General features: G+C 36.0%; 1 protein-coding gene across 1 annotated transcript in view; it reads right to left on the bottom strand.

The window, feature by feature from the left end:
* The window catches only part of MEGF9 (multiple EGF like domains 9), a 92,857-nt gene that overhangs the window by 16,176 nt on the left and 53,367 nt on the right, over positions 1-23,314 (bottom strand). Inside the window, exon 3 of the mRNA XM_045562251.1 lies at positions 6,343-6,482. Within this exon, the coding sequence (XP_045418207.1) occupies positions 6,343-6,482 (140 nt within the window). The remainder of the gene's footprint in view (positions 1-6,342; positions 6,483-23,314) is intronic.

Raw genomic sequence — 23,314 nt, 5'->3', positions numbered from 1 at the left:
AAGGTGGATCACCCCCACTGCCCCCACAAAAAAAGTAATGACTGTTTCCTGAAGATGATTTATTGTTCTTGGCTAAGCATCTCAAAAATCTAGTAGGGATAACCAAGAAAATAACTGGTCAAAGAAAAGAATGTAGGGCTCCTTTCCAACCAAATTCAGGGACAAAACTTTGAAAACAAAAATTGTTACCTGTAAAAATACTTTTCCTTATTTCCTTTTTTATTTTGCCTTTCATACTTTATATATAAACCTGTCAGAAATACAGGAATGTACTTTGTTGTAAGAAGAAATGCCTTCTCCTATTCGTAGGGCAGAAGGCAAATTTTAATCTGTCAAACTGAAAGGTGGCCAGTGTGGAGCATAAGTGAGCAAGGGAGAGAGAGTAACAGGAGAGGAGGTCAGAGAGAAGGCAGGGCCCAGAATACGTAAAGTCACACAGGCCATGGAAAAATACCTGAATTTTATTCAAGAAGGGATGGGAGGCCACTGCAGTGGTTAAGCATGGAAATGGCATGATCTAATTTCACATTTAAAAAGATTGCTCTGGTTGTTATGTGGCGACTAACTGTGGTGTTGTTGGGGACAGGGGATGGGGAGATAAGAGAGGAGGCAGAAAGACCAGATGAGAGACTACCACAGTAGTTCCGAGATGATAGTGGCTTGGACAAGAACGATGCAACAAACGTCATGAACAGTGGTCAGATTCGGGGTATATTTTGAAGATAGGGCTGATAGATCTTGTTGATGGACTGCATATTTGCAGTAAGAAAAAGTGTAAGAATCAAATATGACTCCTAGGCTTTGGGACTGAGCAACTGGGTGAACAGTGCCAGTTACCAAAATGAAGAACGCTAGGGGTAGAGCAGGGCTTAGCTTATAAAGTAAAATAAACAGTTGTTTTGGATGTGTTAGGTTTATAATGCCAATTAAAACATTCAACCGGGCTGGGCATGATGGCTCACGCCTGTAATCCCAGCACTTTGGTAGGCCAAGGTGGGAGAATCACTTGAGGCCAGGTGTTTGAGACCAGCCTGGGCAACATAGAGAGACCCCCATCTCTACAAAAAAGAAAAAAATTAGCCAGGCGTGGTGGTCCACACCTGTAGTCCCAGCTACTCAGGTGACTGAGGCTGTAGGATAGCTTCAGCCCAGGAGGTTGTAGTGAGCTATGATGACACCACTGTATTCCAGCCTGGATGACAGAGAGAGATTCTGTCTCTAAAAAACAAATATTCATGTGAAGATGTCAAGCAGTCTACTAGATATTTGAGGGTGGAGGGAGAAATGTAAATATGATAATAAGCACATATAGGTGGCATTTAAATTAATCCAGGGGACTAAATGAGATCACTTAGGGAGAAAGCATAAATGGAGAAAACAAATTTGTCAAGCTCTGAGCTTTGAGGCACTCCAGTGCTTGTAGTTGAGCTGAGGAAGATCTAGCAGAGCTAAGAAAGAAAAGCTAGTTATGTAGGAAGAAAACCAGGAAAAGTGTGATACCCTATAGTGAAGTCATTAAAGAGTAAAGGATTGGTGAACTTGGTCAAGCTACTGAAGCCAAGTTACTGACCATGGGATCCTATGAATACATAAAGGCACCTTGAATTCTTAAAAAGAAGTACATTATGTGAACATAAATTTCCAAAGTAAAAAATAATAGCCCCTCCCCCACCTCCATTTTAAGGGAAACCTGTGCTCAATAAAGAAAACCTAGAAAACTATGGGAGAAGAAAGAAGGGGGGGGAAACTACCCTAAGAAATCTCTCATCAACATTTTGAATAAGTTTTCTTGAAATCTTGCCTTATTTATAGGGGTTTTGCCTTTTAAATAGTCTAATTATATGGTACATGTCATTTTATACCCTGCTGCTTTCATTTTCTCAAGTTATATGCCACTCTGTAACATTTTAATGACAACATAACATTAATAATAGTTACCATTTACTGATTGCTTATGATGGGCCAGGCACTGTGTTAGGGCTGTATAAAGGTACTGTATTTAATCCTCACAAACTGTATTTGTGTACTGTATAAAGGTACTGTATTTAATCCTGTCAAACTGAAAGGTGGCCAGTGTGGAGCATAAGTGAGCAAGGGAGAGAGAGTAACAGGAGAGGAGGTCAGAGAGAAGGCAGGGCCCAGAATATGTAAAGTCACACAGGCCATGGAAAAATACCTGAATTTTATTCAAGAAGGGATGGGAGGCCACTGCAGTGGTTAAGCATGGAAATGGCATGATCTAATTTCACATTTAAAAAGATTGCTCTGGTTGTTATGTGGCGACTAACTGTGGTGTTGTTGGGGACAGGGGATGGGGAGATAAGAGAGGAGGCAGAAAGACCAGATGAGAGACTACCACAGTAGTTCCGAGATGATAGTGGCTTGGACAAGAACGATGCAACAAACGTCATGAACAGTGGTCAGATTCGGGGTATATTTTGAAGATAGGGCTGATAGATCTTGTTGATGGACTGCATATTTGCAGTAAGAAAAAGTGTAAGAATCAAATATGACTCCTAGGCTTTGGGACTGAGCAACTGGGTGAACAGTGCCAGTTACCAAAATGAAGAACGCTAGGGGTAGAGCAGGGCTTAGCTTATAAAGTAAAATAAGCTAAGGCAGTTAATTAAGGCAGTTACTGTTATTATCCCAAATTTATAGATGAAGAAGCAGCTTAAGTAACTTGCCCAAGATAAAATCAAGATTTGATTTTCTGTGTTCTTAACCATATATTGCCTAGAGAACAGTATTGACTTAATTCCTTATCGTTAGAAATCGGGTTGTCTAATTTTTTAGGATGATTACTACCACTTTGGTGAGCGTCTTTGAACATAAAGCTTTGTATGAATTTAGAATTATTTCCTCAGAATAGCTTCTTGGAAACAGAATTACTGGATCAAAGAAATATTTTTAATATTTCTAATACCTAATGTTAAATTGCTTTCCAAAATGTTTTTCCCAATATATTTTACCACAAAAAGAATAGTTTGGAAATCTATTTTGATCTAAAACACAAGGTCTAGGAAAAGACTAGAGGGGGAAAAACAAGGACTGTGAAGACACAGTCGGCGGCCACCAGGGGGCAAGCGTACCACAGCATTGTTGAAACACATTTCCTTTGCGATAAAGGAAAAACTGGTTTTATGTAAAGCTTGCAGTTTTAAATCAAGTATTTGCACTCCTTCATGTTGGGTTCCATTTTTATTATATTTCCAAACAGAGAAACCATTTATTCTTCTCGCTACTAGCTACTTGAAGAAATCATAACCATGGAAAAATATTTCTTTTGCCTTAAATTATCTTGAGCAAGGACAGGTCAGCATTTACTTGACAGTAAAGAGAACTGCCTCACTGCTGTAAGAAAAATTAAAAGTGAGAACCAGCTGTGTAGACTGCTTTCTGCTACTGTAAAAGATCTAGGGCACAATTTAAGTTGACTCAGTATGATGAAGCATTCCTGTTGTTAGCCAGTATTGAAAATCATCTTTCCTTTGTATGTTTTTCCATTCATTTCTTCAACAAACATTTAGTGCGTACTTATTATGTGCTAAGCTACATGCTAGAGATGGTATACACACTGGTGAACAACCTGATATCATTCCTGCCCTCACAGAACTTACAATGTAGTGAATAAGCCATGTGTGACTCATAACCACAAACATATAATTACAAACTGTGATAAGTGCTATGAAAAAGATACAAGTATATGTGAGAGCATATAATAGGAGAATTGTCATTTAGCCTAGAGCATCAGGAAATGCTTTCTAATGAAGTGACCTTTAATTGAAGACTTGAAGAAGAATATGATTTAACCATGGCAAAGGGGTCAAGAATGGGGATAGAGGTGGTTTAGAAAGACCATTCTAAGCAGAAAGATCATGTATGAGAACCCTGGGACAAAGGAACATAGCTTGTTTTAGAAATAAAAGCCAGTGTGACTGGATCACAGATTTAAAGGGAAAAAAATTGCACAAGATAAAACTGGCAGCAAGCAGGACCAAATCACATAAAAGTAAAAAATACACAATTTCTTCTAAATCAATTTGTTTCTCTATAGAGTAGAGGATTAGAGTGAAGAATAATCTTTCAATAGAGACTTTTCCAGGGTACTTTCAATTTTAAATGTTCTGCTACCCCGTCCTCATAAAAACACTTGTACTTGTCAGGCTAAGTGGATCCTGATTTTTTAGTCAGGGAATAAAAGGTTTCCAAGGAAGTATCCCTACTCCTTATAGTTAGGAACACTGAAGATTAGAAGCTAATTGACTTTAGTTTTTAATAGTTTGTCTAAATATGGTTTTCCTTAGTTTTATATTGCTTGGGGTTTGCTGGGCTTTCTTCATCTGTGGGGTGATGTCTTTCGCCAATTTAGAAAATTCTTGGCCATTATTTCTTCAGATATTGCTCTGACCCAGTATCGCTTTCCTCTCTTTTTGGGTTTCGAATTACAATTACTTTTTTTTTTTTTTTTAAATAGACAGAGTCTCACTCTGTTGCCCAGGCTGGAGTGCAGTAATGTGATCATAGTTCAATGTAACCTAGAACTCCTGGGTTCAAGCAATACTCCCGCCTCAACCTCCCAAGTAGCTGGGACTACAGGCACATACTACCATGCCCAGGTAATGTTTTTCATTTTTGTAGAGATCGGGTCTTGCTTTGTTGCCCAGGCTGGTCTTGAACATCTGGCCTCAAGCAATCCTCCTGCCTCAGCCTTCCAAAGTGTTTGGGTTACAGGCGCGAGCCACTGTTCCTGGCTGAATTACATTTATGTTAGATCTTTTGACTGTGCCCCACATGTCTTTTCTGCTCTGTTCTTTCCATTGCATTTTCTCCAAATGCTTCAGTTTGGATATTTTTAACTGTGCTATATTCGAGTCTACTAACTTTGTCTTCACTGTACAATCTGCTGTTATATCCATGCAATGAGTTATTAATTCACATCTTGTATTTTTCAATTCTAGACTGTTCATTTGATTTTTTTTAGATTCCAACTCTCTACTGAAATTTTGCTTCTTTTCACCTATTTTGTCTGACTTTTCCTCTATTTTCTTAAAATATTAATTTTAGTTATTTTAAAGTCTTTGTATGCTAACTCTAACATCTGGATCATCTGTGGGTCTGTTTCCATTCTTTATTTTTTCTCTTTATTATTGGTCACACTTTCCTGTCTCTGAATTGCCTAGTATTTTTTACTATACGCCAGACATGACATATAAAAGTAGCAGAGAGGGCTTCCCCTTTCCTCTGTTAGGTAGACTTAATGAGAAGATCAACTCAATCCAATCAGAAACTAAGGCAGGTTGAGGATGGACTGCAATTTTAATGTGAGTAAGTTCACCTCTGGTTCATCACTATTTCTTGGTCATGGCCCTCTAAGGCTTTTGAGAGCCTAGCAAGCCTGTGTGTCTCCCCAGTCCTAGAAGATTACAAGAGATTCAGTATTGGTCTTTGGTGGTTTGAGCCTAGGTCTCACGCCACACACCTTCGGAGTTTGGTGATATCTTGAGGGAGAGGGTTGTATGTTGTAGCAGGTCCTCTCTAAAGAAATTTTGTCTCCTCATCACAAGACTGAAAGAGATTTCTTTCCTCCTTTCTGGCCCAGGCTTCCATCTTCTGCATAGTCAACTAATGCCCCGTGTGAAAACTGGCCTTGTGCTCAGGGTTCCTCTGGTTTCTAACCATCATGCAAGTCTCAAATGACTGCCAAAAGCTCTTGCATCTCTTTCCTCAAGAAGCATTCCTTTGCTTGGGCCAAGTCTGCTCCCTAGCCTGTGCCCAGAATCAGCAAATGGCCTCTGGAAAGAAAATGGCTGGTGATTATCAGCTTAACTAGGAAGAGTTCTACCCTTTCTGGCATGTTAGTCCATATAGTTCTCCTTGCTTGCATAGCTCTCCAACCAATATGATTTTTGAAATTTATATACTTTTTTCTTCCCTCTTTCTCTCTCTTTTTTTTCCCCCAGAGATAGGGTCTCAAACTCTGTCACCCAGGCTGAAGTGCAGTGGCCTGATCAAAGCTTACTGTAACCTCAAACTCCTGAGCTCAAGTGATCCTTCCACCTCAGTCTCCCGAGTAGCTAGGAGGATGCACCACCATGCCCAGCTAATTGGTTTGGTTTTTTTTTTTCATTTTGGTATATACAGGGTCTCGCCATGTTTCCTAGGCATGTATATTTTTTCAAGTTGTTGTAGCAAGAGTTTGGTTTGCTGTGATCTATTACATCCTACTTAGAAGAGAAAACCCTTACAAACTATTTGGGAAGAATCAACTGATCGCTGAAAGATTTCAAAATGAAAAGAACAGTGGAATAATTACATAACAAAGTTAAGGAAAGTATGTACCTGTGAGGGCATCACAACTGGTGGACCGATTATTGCACTGGCAGGGAAAGCAGCCATTCTCGCTAAAGCCAAAATATCCATCTTGGCATTGGTCACATGAAGAGCCAATGACACCCACTTTGCACTGGCATTTTCCAGAACTGCAAATAAAAGTAAAGACAATGAACAAAATTAAATTAGTTTAACAGTTTTACTGCCTAACATCCCAGAAGGGAAAGAAAGCCAGGTTCATGTAGATAGCATATACTTACCATATCTCAAAACCTTGTATTCTAAGAAATCACCTGACGATCTCTGTATTCCTATTTAAAGCTGTCTATTGTATCGCGTTACATAATTTCTTAACTAACAAATAATTTTACAGAAAATGTAAAATGGAGGCATCTGAAAGCAGGACTAATAATAATGATGATAATAATAAAAACAATGAGCCACCACTTGTTGAGGGCCTGTGCCAATAAATATATATTCTCTCTAATGCTCAAGCTATTTCTACTAGGTAGAGGTCATAATCCTCATTTTATTATTGAGTGAATTCAGAAAGGTTAAAGTTATTGTCCACAGCTAGTAACTAAGGTTTATTTACACAAAACCAGACCTTTCCCTCCATACCATGCTATCTATCTGTTAGTTTAAGTCTAAATTTGTATAAAAAATTTGTCTGCCAAATAACTTGATATCCACTTGGGTATCAAGCTTCATTTTGTAGATCCTAAGCATCACAATTGACCATCTACATAGGTTCTAACTCCAGTGATGCTGTTTCTGCCTTGTCCAGAGTAAATATTAGTCTCTTTTCTCACCACCAGTAAATTTCAGGTGCTTTCAGTAAATTTCTTCCTTAATAAAAGCTGAGAAATCTTACTGCTTGAAGACAATATGCAGTCTAACAAAGTCGAAGGCTCTCAGAGATGCAAGTCCAAATATTTTCATATTTAGTTAAAGCTTAATTAAAATTTATACTGATCATAGTATAGAAGATGAGCATTGTTTTTTAATAAAGCAACAGAAATTTACATTACCAAGCATGTCTCTTAAGTAACTTTGCAATAAAGAAAAGAAAAGAAACTCCACACACATACATATATACAGCCTTATACAAGAATACCCCAAGGTACTTTAAAGATCTAACAAAGAAAATATGTATTCATCAAAAATGAAGTTCAGGAATATCTTATGACTCAACAAGAAGGAACCAGTCAATTTAAGTCCCTCTATACTATCTGAAAATTACAAAGGATATAATGTACCTTTCAAAGAATGGCTAACAATACTTCCTTAGCCAAGGTTTTTAAAATGTTGATCAACATGCTTGCTCCTCTTTCCTCTAAATATATTAGATTATTCAGTATACGAAAAGATAGACAGTTACTTTTACAAATAGTGTTTGCCTAACCCACCACACACAAGAAAAAGATATTACTTTAAAATACAAAAATTACTTAATAATATCTCCCAACTATAATATAGCCAGTATTCCCAAAGCAGCTGCTATTCCTGTAAGTGAGCCTTCCCTTCATAACTCTGCTCTGGGCACTCAAAAGACTGATTTAAGCAGGTATTTTTTCTCTGGAGAATCTGCTCTCTGGTTGCTAACTAAAAAAAAATCCATGAATGACTTCATGAATCCTGTGAGTCTAGATACCATGCTTTAGTTTTTCCTTGGTAGATTTTAAAACAACAAGAAAGAAGCTACTTTTCTCTCTTTTTTAAAGAAAAGTATAGAATTAAGTAGGGAAGTTTGGTTGTGAGACTGCACTAGGAGTGCTTTTCTACCAATGTTACTCATGGCCCAAGGCCAATTTCTGCATGTATAAGAATTAAATTAGCTGGGCTCAGTAGCTCATGCCTGTAATCCCAGTTACTCGGGAAGCTGAGGTGAAAAGATCGCTTGAGGCCAGAGTTTGAGACCAGCCTGGGCAACATAGGGAGACCCCTTTCTCTAATAAAATAAAATAAAATAGCCAAGGGCAGTGACATGTGCCTGTAGTCCCAGCTATGTGGAAGGTTGAGGTGGGGGGATTGTTTGAGCCCAGGAGTTTAAGGCTGCAGTATGCTATGATTGTGCCTGTGAATAGCCACTGCCCTATAGCCTGGGCAACATAGTGAGACCCCATCTCTTAAGGGGGAGGGGAGAATTGAATCACTCAGCAAATATAAAGCTTTGTCTGTGTGACTTCTTTTATAGAATAAAGGCTTTACAACACTCCCTTTCAAGGGCTCTCTCTGTTAAAGATTGTTGCATGCTTTCTGAAGCAAAGGTCAATGATATAAATGCGATGAAACAAAAAAAGGCTTACTGGCAGACCACTTAAATGCTTATCCATAGATTTGAAGTGAAAGAACCAAAGACTCATAGCTTCATATCTGGAGAATAAAGATGCAGAACTGGATTATGAATATAAATTAGAAATCTATTCTACTGAGATCAGCTAACAAAGAATTTAAGACAGAATTTGTTCATCTGGTGTCACTTCTTAAAGACATGTGTTACTAGGAAAGTACCAATATAGTACAGAGAATTATATGAGAAAGAAGAATACAGAACATTCATAAAGGAAACATAAGCATTGTATAACTAAGCTGTACTAAGTATAACTATGCATATACTACACATTTTTTAAATTATCCCAGATGGGATTCTCAGATTTTCTTATCATATCAATGCTTAGTTATAGAGTTTACATACTTATGGGTGTGAACAACTATTTCAAGGTTTTAACACTTTTAAAAAAGTATTTCTTAAAATGTATGTAAACAAATAACATATTTTATGACATGAATTGTTAATTTTTCAAAAGGAAATTCAATGGTGTATCATCCCAAGATATGGTACATATTGATGTCATACAAATACTAGCCAAATTATCTTTTAAAAGGTTCTGTTTAAGATGAGTGGGTGGAGAATCTCCAGACTTTCCATTATTTTATAATCACATTGATTAGGTGGGAAGGGTGTAATACAGGAAAGGAGGTATCAGAGTTTATGGAAAAAAAAAAAACCCAGCCTGAGGAGACAAAATTTGGTTAATATTCCAGCTCTGCTAGTTACTAGCTGGTACGAAGTACTTGTTCTTAGCATTCTCACTTGTAAAATAAAGACAATTATACCAACTTTTGTAGGGTTATTATAAGAATTAAAGATTGCATAGACAAGGTGCTTAGCACAGTGGCCAGCATATACTTAGTACTCAAAAATGAAAGCGACTATGAAGGTGATGACAATGATCCTAGATGTTGAATATTTTCTGAGAATTGTATGGAAAATAGATTAAAATTCCCAGTAGGCCAAGACAGGGAAGAAGACTCTAAGTTACTTACTTTTAAAATCTTGTTAACTAACCTAAAAAATGGCAAAAAAATTAAGGGAGTAATTATTAATTTGGTATAAAAAAGTGGCTAGGAAAAGAGAGTACATTATGAACATATGATACAAACAATTTTTGGAAAGAAAATTTTAAAATTGAGAAGGGAAAGGGTCTGCAAAATTCTACATTAGGTGATATCAAAGGCAGGCAGACCTGACATGCTTTTTACCAACTAACTAATGATTTATTTCTAAATTGCCTAATGTCTTGGCATGTTTTTTGTTATCAAGAACATTATCTATTTTATTCCTAAGATTTATAAGATATAAATTATGTGTGCATGTATCTCTTTAGATATCATGTTATCAACTTTAACTCAAGCAGTCACAGAATAACTAAAAAGATATACATAGCTCTAATTAGGGGAAATTAATTCATTTAAGGTCATTCAGGACCTTGCTTTTTCCTCATTCCTCTTCCCCAGACAATAATACATGTTGGTACTCTGACATGGAAAGAATAAGAAATAGAAAAAATAGACAATTAAGTGTATTAATTTTCTTCTTCCACCTCATTTTTAGTAACTAAAAACAATTTAGTTTCAGAAAAGTCTGAGAATACTAATTAAAATAGTCTGAAATAAACAGAAAATTGCTGATTATAAGCTCTCAATATATTAAAATTTAAAAGGTAGCTAGAAAAAGTTTTTTCTACCAAAAAAAGTTTTTACATGAGGTAAAAAATTAAAAGTTGTTAACAACTCTTAATTTCATGTTTGGGTCATAGTTTTGTAGAGGTAATGAAAATAATAGTTTCTTTTTGTTATTAAAAAACTGAATAATTGGACATTTTGGCAAAAGATTCTCTGCATTTAGTGTTCCTCTGTCCTTCTACAGTCATGGAAAAGATCATTATGCAATGAGAAAAGCTTCTTTTCTGGATGAAAAAAGGATAGCTTTATTGTTGAAAACATTGGGCTATTATTCTAAACATTCCTTGTATTTTTGAGGGCAAATAGTCTAAAATATGTTTAGAGGAAATCCATATTCAGACAGAAATTTTTTTTTTTCCCTCAGAGACAGAGGACAGTTTATTCCTCACAGCAATAGCAGTAGTTAGAGGATCAGCATTTGTACCATGTCCTCAAACTTCAACTCCCAAAGGTAATGCAAAGAGGGTCAGAAATGCTTGTATATGAGGTGAGTTGTTACAGAAGAAGAACCCCAAACTCAGAGAATCCAGATCTTTTATAATGGTCAGTGAGCCCAACTGATCTTTGCCTAGGAGGGAGGCTTAATTTTTATTATACTGTAATCTGTCCTTTACTCCAGAGGAAGATATTATCTTTATTTTCCAAGATTGTTTGAATAAATAGTCCAGAACAAAGTCAGCCAGTGCCTCTGCTTGCAGAAGTACAAGAGATCTTTAGAGAATTGTCTTGAAACAATAACAACCTCTCATCGACACAATGTCTTAGCCTCTGGAAAACTTTCCCATGAGTACAACACTCCATCAGTCATAATGATTAATCTGAACAATAGAGCCAAATCCTGCCTGCCACAAACTTTCAATAAATTTTATTGGAACACAGCCATTCATTTATGTATTGTCTGTGGCTGCCTGCTTTTACACTTTAATGGCAGGGGTTTACCATGCCTTGACTATCAGCCCATTGCTGAGTGGCTTTTTTTAGCTTTTATTATTATTTTTAACTTACACATAATAATTGTACATATTTATGGGGTACAGTGTGATATTTCAACACATACTTTTGTATCTGTTAATCAACCTTTAGTTATCCTCCCCTCCCCCTTACATTTTCTGCCTCTAGTAACCACTATTCTGTTTACACTCTACTACAAAATCAACTTTTTTTATCTTCTACATATAAGTGAGAGCATGAGGTATTTACCTTTATGTGCCTGGCTTATTTCACTTAATATACTGTCCTCCACACTCATCCATGTTGTCACAAATGACAGAATTTCATTCTTTTTTATGGTTAGTGTTCCATTGCACATACACAAATGTATGGGTGCACACGTGCACACACACACACACACACACACACAAACCCCACATTTTCTTTATCCATTCATCTACTGATGGACAGTTAGGTTGATTCCATATCTTGGCTATTGTGAATAGTGCTACAATAAACATGGGAGTGCAGATATCTCTTTAGCATACTGATTTCCTTTCCTTTGGATATATACCCAGTAATGAGATTGTTAGACCATATGGTAGTTCTATTTTTAGTTTTTTGAGGCACCCCCTTACTGTTTTCCATAATGGCTATACTAATTTACATTCCCACCAGCAGCATATAAGAGTTCCCCTTTCTTCACATCCTTGCCAGCATTTGTTACTTTTTGTCTTTTTGATAATAGCCATTCTAACTGGGGTAAGATGATATCTCATTGTGGTTTTGATTTGTATTTCCCTAATGATTAGCAATATTGAGTGTTTTTTTATATACCTGTTGGCCATTTGTATGTGTTCTTTTGAGAAATGTCTATTCAGATCTTTTGTCCATTTTTTAAAATTATTTGGTTTTTTGTTTGGTCCTTGTATATCATTGATATTAATCCCTTGTTGGATGAATAGTTTGCAAATATTTTTCCCATTATGCAGGTTGTCTTTTCACTCTGTTGACTATTTCCTTTGCTATGCAAAAACGTTTTAGCTTGATATAATCCCATTTGTTTATTTTTGCTTTTGTTGCCTGTGCTTTTGAGGTCTTCTCCATAAAAATCTTTGCCCAGAGTAATGTCCTGAAGCATTTCCCTTATGTCTTCTGCTAGTAGTTTCATAGTTTTGGATCTTACATTTAAGTCTTTAATCCATTTTGAATTGATTTTTATATATGGTGAGAGGTCTAGTTTCATTTTTCTGCATATGGATATCCAGTTTTTCTAGCACCATTTATTGAAGAGGGTGTCCTTTCCCCAATATGTGTTCTTGGCATCTACTAAAGATCAGCTGGTTGTAAATACATAGACTTATTTTTGCATTTTCTATTCTGTTCCATTTGTCTATGTGTCTGTTTTTATGCCATTGCCATGGTGTTTGGGTTACTGTGGCTTTGTAGTACATTTTGAAGTCTGGTAGTGTGATGCCTCTAACTTTTTTCTTCATGCTCAGGATTCTTTGGCTATTCAAAGTCTTTTGTGGTTCCATAAGAATTTTAGAATTATTTTTTCTATTTCTGTGAAGAATGTCATTAGTATTTTGATAGGGATGGCATTGAATCTGTAGATTACTTTTGGTAGTATGGTCATTTTCACAATATTAACTCTTCCAATCCATAAACATGGAACATCTTTCCATTTTTGTGTGTCCTCTTCAATTTCTTTCATCAGTGTTGTATACTTTTCCTTGTAGAGATTTTTTTACCTCCTTGGTTAAATTTATTCCTGGGAATTTGGGGTTTTTATGTAGCTATTATAAATGGGATTGTTTTCTTGATTTCTTTTTCCACTAGTTTATTGTTGGTATATAGAAACGTTATTGATTGTTTGTGTTGATTTTGTACCCTATAACCTTATTGAATTTGTTTATCAGTTTTAGCAGCTTTCTTGTGGAGCTTTTAGGGTTTTCTATATAAAGGATCATGTCACTTGTTATTGATTTCTAGTTTTATTCCACTGTGGTCCAAAAAGATACTTGATATGATTTCAGTTCTTTTAAATTTGTTGAGACTTGTTTTGTGGCCTTACATGTGGTCTATCCTGGAGAATGTTCCATGTGCTATTGACAAGGATGTGTATTCTGTAGCTATGGAATGAAATGTTCTAATTTATAGGTCTGTTAGGTCCTGGTTGGGAAGGGTGTGATGACTCTGTTTCTGAGTTAGTGCAGTGGTATAGTCTCCATGCAGCTTCTGCACCTGTGTTCAGTGTCAGCAATAACTGTGGCTGCCTCAGTGGTCTAGACTGTAGAAGTTTGTGGCAGCAGTGCCCAGAAATTCTTAATACTCAAAAAGAGTATTGCTTAAGTCCAAACAATTTTTTTGACAACTGATATTACCAAAATCAAACTTAAAAGTTTATTTGGAAAATCAGATGTCAAACTTAAAGGCAAAAAAATCGAAAGTGTCACATTTCCAGAGATACAACTTGCAAAGGTTAACTTAATTCAACTAAGACAGTTATTTTTCACTTCCTTTACTTTTTTAAAAAACTAAAGTAATACAATCATAAGAATTCCCACACCATTACTCCAGTATTTGATAGAGATTACTGCATTTCAAAAGTCATTTTGAGAAGAGAAAGTGTAGAGATAAAACATGAGGCGGAGGTATCATCTTAAAAAGAAATTGCTTCTCAGATATGTTAACATTTATATTCTTTTGTAACCACTGTATAAGATTTGCTTCGTTAAAGGGTAATTATAAATACCTGACTTGAGTACATGCGCTGTTCCAAAAATTAACTTGCAGTGCCTATAATGTAGAACTCATTTTCTTAGGGAAATGACAGCATAAGTGGTGGCTCAGTTTCCAGATCACCAAACAAAAAGCTGCTTAACTTGAAATGTTGATATTGACAGTGCTGAGGACCCAGTCCTTTATACTCAAGTTCTAAGTCTTTGAGTTCTGAACCTTACAGGGGATGGAGTGGCCAGAAGACAACATTAACATTTATTGAGTTTCTACTACAGGGTTATAAATAAAGCACACAGGATAATATTTGTATATACATTACTGAATGTAGCCCTTACAATAATTCTGTGACATTCATAAGTCTTGGTTGGCTTTACCATTTTCAAGCTGTTTGAGTATTGAACAAGTCAATTCACATTTGAAAAATAATAATAAAATCCCTATTTCAAAACATTATGAAGATTAAAATTACATATTTATATTTAAGCACTTTCCAAATAGTACGAGCTCCATATATGACAAAATATTAATATTATCAATATCCCCAATTGGGAGAGCTTCAACAACGTGAACTGACTCAATTTTCAAAGTCACACAGCCAGATGGCAGTCATAGTTAGAACCTAGGTCTTTTGTCTCCTAGTAGAATGCTTTCTCTTTCTCTCCTATATTGTAGATTACCTCTATGCACTTAATAAAAGCAGGTCAAAAGGCTTTTATGTATTCATGTTAATAGACTTGCAACACTCCCAGAAGAAGCTTTTTATGTTAACCCTCTCCTGGCTCAATTGTCAGTTATTTAAATATCTCTCCTCTAATGAAAGAGGGTTTTAAAAATTTAATTTCCAAAGATATGAGACATTGTTTTTGATCTGTCTCAATACATTTTTAGACTTGGGAGCTCTAGTTTCCTAGATGTATCTAGCACTATTTGCAAATACTCCTATTCCAGTCAATTTCCTTATAAAGTTTTTTTTTTCTTTTCCCTAACAACTTTATTGATAATTTTCATTTTAAAATTGTGAAACATACCATTCATACAGAAGTACATAAAATTAAAGACAATGCAATTTAAAGACAGATGATAAAATCAACACTTTGACACCCACTACCAAGACATTTGAAGCCCCTTGTATAGCTCTCCTCAAAAGCATCTTCTTCTCTTGCCCAGAAGCAACTACATTTTATCTTAACCATTCTTTAGCTCTTCAGGAGCCTTGCCATCTCTCTATGTTACTAAATATTATATCATGTAGTTTTACCTCCTCTTAAACTTATATTAATAAAAATCATTACGTATTCTTCTTTGACTTGTTTTCCCCCCTCAATACAGTATTATGTTTTTAAGATTTATTAATGTAAATTTGTATAGTTGTAGTCAATTCATTTTTCATTATTATATTCATCACATGAGTGTAACATTATTCATTTAATCATTCTCCTAAACATTTGGGTTGTTTCATATTTCAGCTATTGTTAATAATGCTTCTGTAAACCTTCTGTATGTGTCTTCTGGTATACATAAGCATAGTTTTCTCTAGGGTATATACCAAGAAATGGAACTTCTAGGTAACAGGGTTTGTGTGTGATCAGTTTTACTAGGCAATGTCCAACTTTTTGTTTTATTTTTCGTTTTTTAGAGATAGAGTCTCACTGTGTTGCCAAGGGTGGAGTACAGTGACTATTCAGAGAAGCGATCATAGTGTACTACAACCTCAAACTCCTGGGCTCAAGCAATCCTCCTGCCTCAGCCTCCCGAGTAGCCAGGACTACAGGCATGCACCACCACACCCGGCGGCAATGCCCGTTTTCCAATGTGGTGGTAACAATTTACCCTCCCATCAGCAACAGAATGATAGTCTCATTGCTCTACATCCTCATGAACAGTTGATACTATCAGCTTTAAAATTTCTGCCAGTCTGGCAGCTTGAAATGGTACCACATCATGGTTGTAAATTGCATTCTTCTGATTATTGAGGATGGAGCATATTTTCACAGTTATTGGTCATGTGAGTTTCCTCTTCTATGAAGAGTCTGCCCAAGTATTTTTGACATTGATTTGTAGAAGTTCTCTATATATTTCTGGAAAAGCAATCCTTTGTCAGTTTCATGTGCTATAATTATTTTCTCCCAGTTTGTGACTTGTGTTTTTATTGCATTATACTTTCTTTAAAAAGTCATTTGACAAACAGATGTTCTTAATTTTAATATAGTTGATTTTATCAATATTTTCCTTTATGTTTTTTTTTGTTTTTATATTTTAGAGAGTAGTTTAGTGAAATAGTTAAGAGTAGAACTCTGGAGCTAGAATACCTGGATTCAAATCCTAGCTTTATCATCTACTAGTCACATGATCTTAAGTAAATTACTTAATCTCTTTATGCTTCAGGGTCCTCAGTTATAAAATGTAGAACATACAAAGACTGTCTGGAAAGTATCCAGCCATATTACATGTCATATTCCATGTAATATGAAAAATAGAAGCATTTATTACATTAACAATGGCTGGATACTTTCCGGACAGCCATCGCATATCATAGGTTTGTTGTGAAGATTAATTTAGTTAATGTATTAAGCACTTACATAGAGCAGTGCCTGGCACATAGTAAAAACTATATAAATATTGCTACTATATTAACATTATTGTTGAAGAAATCTGTCCCTACCCCAAAGTCATTAAGATGCTTTCCTAAAAGTATTACACTTTGCCTTTCACATTTAGGTCTTTAATCCACCTGAAATTTATTTTTGCAGATGATATAAGTTAAAGGTCCAATCTCATTTTCTTCCTTATAGATAACCAAAGCTCTAGTACAATCCATTGATAAGTCCATCCTTTTGCCCCTAAGCTTTAGTACCTCCCCTGCCATATACCAAATGTCTTTATACACACAGGTTACTTCTGGACTTTCTTTTTTGTTCTATTTATTTATTTTGTATCCCGAACAAATACCACACTATCTAAATTACTATAGCTTTACTTCCCCACAGTGTTTTTGCAAAAGAAAATTTGAAAATATAGATAAGTTGAAATAATGGTATTCTGAATATCTGTGTATATATTTTGCTTTGCTTTACAGCGGTTACTCTCCTAACCCCCGCTCCCAACATACAGCACTTCAGCCACACCAACCTTGCTGTTGCTCAAGGACGTTAGGCATCTGCCTGCACCAGAGGTTCTACTTGCTGCTCTCTCTACTGGTAATATCCTTCCATGGGATCCACATGGGATGCTCCCATATGTCTTTTTGTCCTTTATTCAAACGTCATATTCTCAACAAGGCCTTAGCTTGCCACACTATCTAAAATTATACTATCTCCTACTATTTAATATACTATATATTTTCTTTTTTTATTTATTATCTCTCTTCTCATCTAGAATATCAATTCTAAATCAAGAGTTTTTATGTGTTTTTTCCACTGCTATATTCCTAGTGTCTAGCACAGTGCCTGGCATATGACAGGCACACAAACTTTGTTTAATGATTGCATAATCTGGCTCTAAAATCTATATGTGCTTTCTTCATTACTCTTGATGACTTCTAAGTGCAATATTTGTTTTCCTTTTACTCCACTTAACATTTGCCATCCACTTAATCTTGATACTTTATGTCACATTTAAATAAACCCCTTAGAATCTTAGAAATGGGATATTTATTCTAACTGATCAAAATGAGACATTTAATGACTGGCCCATGATCATGATAGGTCAATCAACCTTGTAAGACAGTAACCCATTGGGTTTGTTCTTTAAAGTAGGACAGAGAAGAGCAGACAGGAAAAAAAAAAAAAGTAACAGCCTGCAAAGAAAAATCCATTGTGCTTAACCCCAATATTCTATTGTGACCTGCCAAAGGGGCCTCTTTTGCTTATCTAATCCTCATATAAACAAAGAATAGAGGTTGGAAAGCCTCAAACAAGCCTCTTCTTTTTTAAGTTTTGGTTTCCACCTGCATATAAGCTGCCCTTAGGTTTTTTTAGGACAACATATTGTCCACTAGATCAGTAGTTCTGAAACTTTAGCATACTGCTATCTCAGAGTTTTTGATTCAACAGGTCTGGGGTTGGGGCCTGGAATTTGCATTTCTAGCCAATTCCCAAGTTATGCTGATATTGCTGGTCCGAGGACCATGATTAGAGAATCACTGTAGTAGATTAACTGGAAAAGCTATCACTGTACTTATTTCACTGTTTTCTTAAATATCCCTAACCCTGACTGTTAAAGCTGCTTAATTTCAACCTCCAGGCTTAGTGCTGAATCCTTAATTTGGTATCAATCCTGACTTGAGAAGATAGGACTTAAGACAATCAACCTCAGTAGTCTGTCATCAAATCCCATTTGTTACTGGTTCTTTTGATCTTAGTCCCCTATATTCTTTTTTGTTTGTTTGTTTTGAGACAGAGTTGTGCTCTGTTGCCCAGGCTGGAATACAGTAATGTCATCATAGCTCACTGCAATCTCAAACTCCTTGGCTCAAGCGATCCTGCTGCCTCAGCCTTCTAAGTAGCTGGGACTACAGGCGCGCACCACCATGCGTGGTTAATTTTTTTTAATTTTTTTTCTAGAGATAGGGTCTCACTATTGCCCAGGTTGATCTCAAACTCCTGGCTTTAAGAGATCCTCCCACCTTGGCCTCCCAAAGTGCTAGGATTACAGGTGTGAGCCACCATGCCCAACCAGTCCCCTATATTCCTAAAGACTAAATTACAACTATTGTCCCTAGTTTCTTAATGCCTGGCTCCTGGTCCCAGTTGCCCTGCCTCCCCACTTCCTACCCCAATGACTAGGTCCATGACACTTACTATCAGCCTTTTTACATATCCAACATTTGCCATTTAAACCCCAAGTCAGGTGTTCTGATATCTCAAACCATGGGCTCAGCTTTAATATTTATAATGTCCTAATTCCTGCCTTTTCCTATCAAATGATTCTCTATGTATCTATGTACACTCATATTACTTCTTGCTGCCTTCTATGCAATATTTATTTTCATTGTAACCCAGATCTGATTTCTAGATTTGTATCTCCATGGGCCAGTACCTAAATTGATGAATCATGCTCACCCACACCCAGCCCTGTACTCACATTGAGACACTCAGACTGCCATATCTAATCTTGCCCATTCTATTTCAGGGTACAGTGGGAAGAGCCTTGGAGCCAGAGAGATCTGGGCTCAAATCTAAGTTCTGCCATTTATTAGTTATGCCATGTTGATAAGTAACTTGGCTGCTAAGACTTTGAATTAACTCTCCTCATTTTGGTAGTTAATAGCCATCCAAGCTTGGGCTTATCATGTAACCTTTTTGATTATTACTTCTCATCTGTAATCTGATGGATCAACATCTTATCTAACTCTTAGAGTTGTTAGAATCAAATAAGAAAATGTACAGGAGAAAAGAATACTTTTAATTGTAAATAACTTTACAGATATTAGTAATTAACATTCCCTGGAAACCTACTGCAAACATAGGTACAAGTTTGAAAAACCCAGTTGTTGAAACATGTGAAATATATCATACCAGATAATTCATTTAACCTATACAGAGCTATAATAATAGAATTTCTGATTGTAAAACTAGGTCTATATACTTTAAATGTCGAAATAATCATAGTTGAAGCACTTATGTCCCTTTTTTTAAACAGGAAATCTAAAGAAACTTGAAGTCCAAATCTCTCTCCGAATTTGTCTGGCATTGACAAATTTAGGTATTTTGAGTTGAAATCATATCCTGGGAGAAAAAAGCTGAACCACCCCATATTTCTCTCTATCCTCTAGGAAACATATTTCTTGCTATGAAAAAAAATATCTGAGATGGAAAAAGTCATGCTGATTTAATTTTCTTTCAAGGGACACAGAGGAAGACAAAGCCTTCTCTGTGGGAACAAGAGTCCTTCTATTTCAGTATAAGTCTACTAACATGAGTTTTAGAAGCTCCTCATTAAAATTTCAGAAAAAAAGAATATTAAAACAGGGTAAGAACTTGTATGTTTGAACCACAATGTTATACATCTAAAATGGCAGGTCCTCATGTCAAAAAGTAAGTTTATTTCCTTATCTTGATTTCTCTTCTGGACTTAAAGCTAAGAATTATCACTAGACCCAACTTTGCCCTCATAATAAGACAATAATACTATTTTCCCTTGAATGTCTGCTCCAAATAACAATTCTATTAACTTTTTATTTTGAAATAATATTAGATTTAAAAAAGAGTTACAAAGATAATACAGAGTTCTCATATACCATTCACCCAACTGCCCTAACATTTAACTTCTTATATAGCCATGACATATTTATCAAAACTGAGAAATTAACATTAGTATAACACTATTAACTATTCATATTTCCCTACTAGTGTCTTTTTCTGTTCCAGAATCCAATCTAGGATATCTTGCATTTACTCATCATGTCTTCTTAGCTTCCTCCAATATGACAGTTTCTCGGTCTTTCCTTGTCTCTTATGACCTTGAACCTTTTAAAAAGTACTGGTCAGGTATTTTGTAAAATGGCCCTCAATTTGGACCTGTCACAATTAGAATGAGGTTATGAATTTTGAGTAACACTATCACAGAGGTAACATACCTTTCTCAACTGATCATATTCATATTAGGGGGTACATGATACCCACGACTTATTACTGATGATATTATCTTGGTCACTCTAAAGATAATTTTTTTAATGCTAAGAATCTGTCTGCATGAAAGCTAAACTTAAAGGATAGTCACCAGGCTTATTTAGAAAATAAGCAGTGGTTCAGTTAATCAATTAATAAACACTGGGACCTACTGAATGCAGGATAGTTAGATACTGATTTGAGCTTGTTTCTGCCACTTACTAGTTGTATGTTTTGGGGCAAATTGAGTCTGTTTCTTCATGTATAAAAGAATATACCGCTTCAATTGTTATTTTATCCTTACAAGACAGTACATATGAAGCACTTAGTCTGGCATATAGTAAACAGTCAATAAATGTTAATTCTGTTCATTCTGGAGTTGATGGTGGTAGTAATAATGTCAGTAGTATTTGCCAAGTTGTGTGATATTTTCATCTCAGAAGGAAGTCACACTATAGACCAGAAGACACGATATGCTTATAAGGTTTTAAAACTTTTTAAGTGTAGTAAAATGTCCTATGAGAGAGATGTTTAAATAGAGACTAAATTTGTGGTTTCTTTCTTCTTTAGCAAGAGAAGTTTGCAATTGCTTTGCCATTTGGGCAGAGATAAAAAATAACCTTGAAGCAGATCCTCTTGGCTGTGTGAAGAATCATTTAAGTTAGATTTCCCTTAGTTAACTTAAATATAGAGTGAACAGTTCCCATTGCCCTAAAAGAAGGGTTTAACAAGACCTTTTGCATTTTGAGTAGTTAAAGAAAGGTGTCTCATCTTTGGGGAGAGAGGAAAATTGGGGGCTTCTTGGTGAAAAGATTCGACAAAATGTCCTCAATAAGTACTCCTGGAGCTGGGATGTGGTTACACATATAAACTGAAGGAGCTGATTGTTAAGACCTATACCTTAGGAGCCCCAATTTAGAGCATCCATGAAAGAACCTGGCACTAAGGAAATGGGTTCATCCTCCCTCAAAGAATCATGGCTGCCTCTGCAAGGATCTGGACCAGTTAAAGCCTCATCACAGCAGTGAGCAAGCATTGTTCATCAGGTTGCTCAGGGACCAGGCTTCAACCCACCAATTCCATGGAGCAGTGAGAAACAACAGTATTAGTGAACTTATCAGAATCACATTCCCCTTATAGCTAGAATCACAGGAAGATTGATCCCAAGAATTATTGGTCAATTAGTAACTAACTGTGAGAGAATGGGTTGCCTAAACAGGAGAGTACTAGACTTTATGCTATTGAGGCATAAGAAGGTCAGAGCAATTAACTAGAAAAATAAAGTATGCCTATAATTGAACCCTGTTTGTGGAAAAGTTTGCCAATTATATAAACTTTCAATTTCCCCATATCCATTGCTACCCTCAAAGGCCTCCTTATAAAGACTAATAGTTTTTAAAACTTTTGAAAGATAAAGGGCCCTTGGATTTATTTTCAGCAGCACAGAAAGAACATGGGTATGGGAACAATGCTTGACACTCAGCAGCAAGGCTTATGGAGCAATAAAAATCCCATGGGATACAGTGGGTGGTAGCAACTTCTGAAGCACAGGAAAGCAGATTCCTGCAGCCTGCAACAAAGGAAGAATGGTGAGCACAGGGAGACAGTGTGGACCTGAGAAGGAACGCTAGGACTGAGCATGTCCGTAAATCCAACTTACAAATACAAACTACCTTCAGATTTGTGTGTATGTGTTAACACAAAAATCACAAAAATTCTAGAGAATTATGCACAGAAACACCACTATCATGGCACATCACCATTCTGACTTTTTCCATTCTTTCAATATTCTCTCCATTCTCACTATTATTACACTAATTTTGGTTCTTGGTAGTTTTTGCTCTGCTTCTAATCTCTCTCTCCTTATTTCTATTCATTGTACTGGTGCCACGACACAGTGCTGATCCTTCTCCTGCTTAAAAACTGCTTAGTACATAAAACCCAAATCATCTCTCTTGCCCTTAAGGCTCTCTGTGATGTGACCCCAACAGGACTTCCCAGACTCACCTGCCCCCACTCCACTTCCACTTGACATCTTGAGCGAGCACATCTCTGTGATGTTAATCTTGCTCTTTCCTGTTCTGTAGAGTCGTTTCCCACCTTTTCCACTTCTGTGTGTCTAAATCTTTCCCTTTCTTCAAAGATGGGGTCAAAAGCTACCTTCTCAATGAATTCAGGCCTGATTTTTCCAGCTGTAAGTGATGCCTCCCAGCTTCTTACTCCCCTTAACATCTTATCTTTATTCTGTATTTTGTGATATGGATCAATTTTTACTTTGTGTTATAACTATTTATATACATTTCTTAGGGCCCTTACTAATCCAGAAGCTCCTTTGGAATGAGAACCGTTGTCTTATTTATCCTTTATCTCTCACAAGGTTTATTAAAGTACCTATATATAAATGCTATATTTAGTATCAAGGTTTATTCAACAAACCCTGCACATAATTTGTTGAATAAATAAAAATCTTCACTTGATCTTAGCCAAAAGGCCAAGAAGTGATGAATAAATAAAAATCTTGATACCAAATACTACATTTACATGAACTTGATTATTTATGCTATTAGTATATATACAATTTCAGATTTGGGAGGAATCTCTCAGAAGAAACAAAATAAATGATCTTCTAATACTATCAATAACAAAACTTTAAAATATTGACTTAAAAA

This window comes from Lemur catta, chromosome 10 (genome assembly GCF_020740605.2).
Source record: "Lemur catta isolate mLemCat1 chromosome 10, mLemCat1.pri, whole genome shotgun sequence".
NCBI classification, from domain to species: domain Eukaryota; kingdom Metazoa; phylum Chordata; class Mammalia; order Primates; family Lemuridae; genus Lemur; species Lemur catta.
Note: the sequence above shows the minus strand (reverse complement) of the source record. Positions and strands in the feature narration are given on the sequence as shown.